The sequence below is a fragment of the Lagopus leucura genome, unplaced genomic scaffold (assembly GCF_019238085.1).
Source record: "Lagopus leucura isolate 7727_CA_CO unplaced genomic scaffold, USGS_WTPT01 32960-0_obj-0_obj, whole genome shotgun sequence".
NCBI lineage: Eukaryota > Metazoa > Chordata > Aves > Galliformes > Phasianidae > Lagopus > Lagopus leucura.
The window spans coordinates 1-1,284 of NW_024964278.1; the positions used below are offsets into that span (position 1 = coordinate 1).

Here is a 1,284-nt window from a genome sequence, read left to right on the forward strand (position 1 = left end):
TTGGGTTTTATGGGGTCCTATGGGGTGATATTGGGGTCCTATGGGGGATATGGGATCATATGGAGTGATATTGGGGTCCTATGGGGTGATGTTGGGGGGATATGGGCCACTATGGGGGAAGACTGGGTTTTATGGGGTCCTATGGGGGGATATTGGGGTCCTGTGGCAGACGCGGGGGGAGATTGGGGGCCTATGGGTTCCTATGGGGGGGATGTGGGGCGATGGGGCCCAGAGCCCCGACCCCATAACTTCCCCCCCCTTGCAGAGCTGCTGAGGGCTGCAGGATCCAATGGCCGTGGGCTGCTGGTGGCCAAAGGGCTGCTTATGGGGCCGTCTGTGGGGCCGTCTGTGGGGTCGGGGCCGTCGGGGCCCCCCCTGGACGTGTGGTGGGTGGTGGGCGATGGGCGCCTGCTGACCCTGTTGCCCCTCCTGCTGCGCCAGCACCCGGTACGTGGGGGCTTGGGGGGTCCTGGGGGTCCTATGGGGTCTGATGGGGTCCTGTGGGGTGCTATGGGGTCTTATGGGGTGCTATGGGGTCTTATGGGGTCCTATGGGGTCCTATGGGGTCCTATGGGGTCTTATGTGGTCCTATGGGGTTCTATGGGGTCCTATGGGGTCCTGTGGTTCCTATGGGGTTCTGGGGGGTCCTGTGGGCTGTTTATTATGGGATGTCGGTGGGCTGTTATTATGGGGTGTTTATGGCGTTTATTATGGGATGCCCGCGCGCTGTCACTATTATGGGATGTCACTATTGTGGGCCTGCAGTCGTGGCGCGGCTGCCCGGTGCGGCTGTTCACGGTGGCCCTGCTGGAGGACAACAGCGTGGCTCTGAGGCGCCTGCTGGAATCCTTCGCTCGGCGCCTTCGGCTCCCGGCCAGCACCGAGGTGGTGGAGCTGGTAAGAGAGCGGGACTGACGTCGTCGCCGCCCACGTCGTGACGTCACGGCCCCCCGTCGTGACGTCACGCCCCCCCCCCCCCCCCCAGCACGACAGCGCCGTCTCCGCCTACACCTACGAGCGGACGCTGATGATGGAGCAGCGCTCGCAGATGCTGCGGCAGATGAGGCTCTCGGTGCGTGACGTCATCGGCGCCGCGACGGCGGCGCGGTGGGCGGGGCTTCGGCTGAGCGCGGGGGGGTGGCGCTGTGACGTCATTTTCAGGCGCGGCACGGAAGCTCCGCCCCATCGCAGAGCGGCGGCGAGGAGGAGGAGATGGGAGGGGGGAGCGGGGCCAAAGTGACGGGGCCGTGTCCGTGAGTCGGAATGGGGGCGATGGGGGGGACT

The 1,284-nt window shown here is 65.4% G+C and overlaps 1 protein-coding gene across 1 annotated transcript; it reads left to right on the top strand.

Annotated features, from left to right (window-relative positions):
- Positions 1-192: 192 nt before the first annotated feature.
- On the top strand, positions 193-1,253 carry LOC122191627 (solute carrier family 12 member 6-like; the record flags this gene model as incomplete). The annotated part of the gene is made up of 4 exons (XM_042891959.1): positions 193-447; positions 766-897; positions 986-1,072; positions 1,162-1,253. Coding segments are annotated over exons 1-4 (566 nt in total), but the record flags the coding sequence as incomplete, so codon positions are not given.
- Between the last annotated feature and the right edge of the window lie 31 nt (positions 1,254-1,284).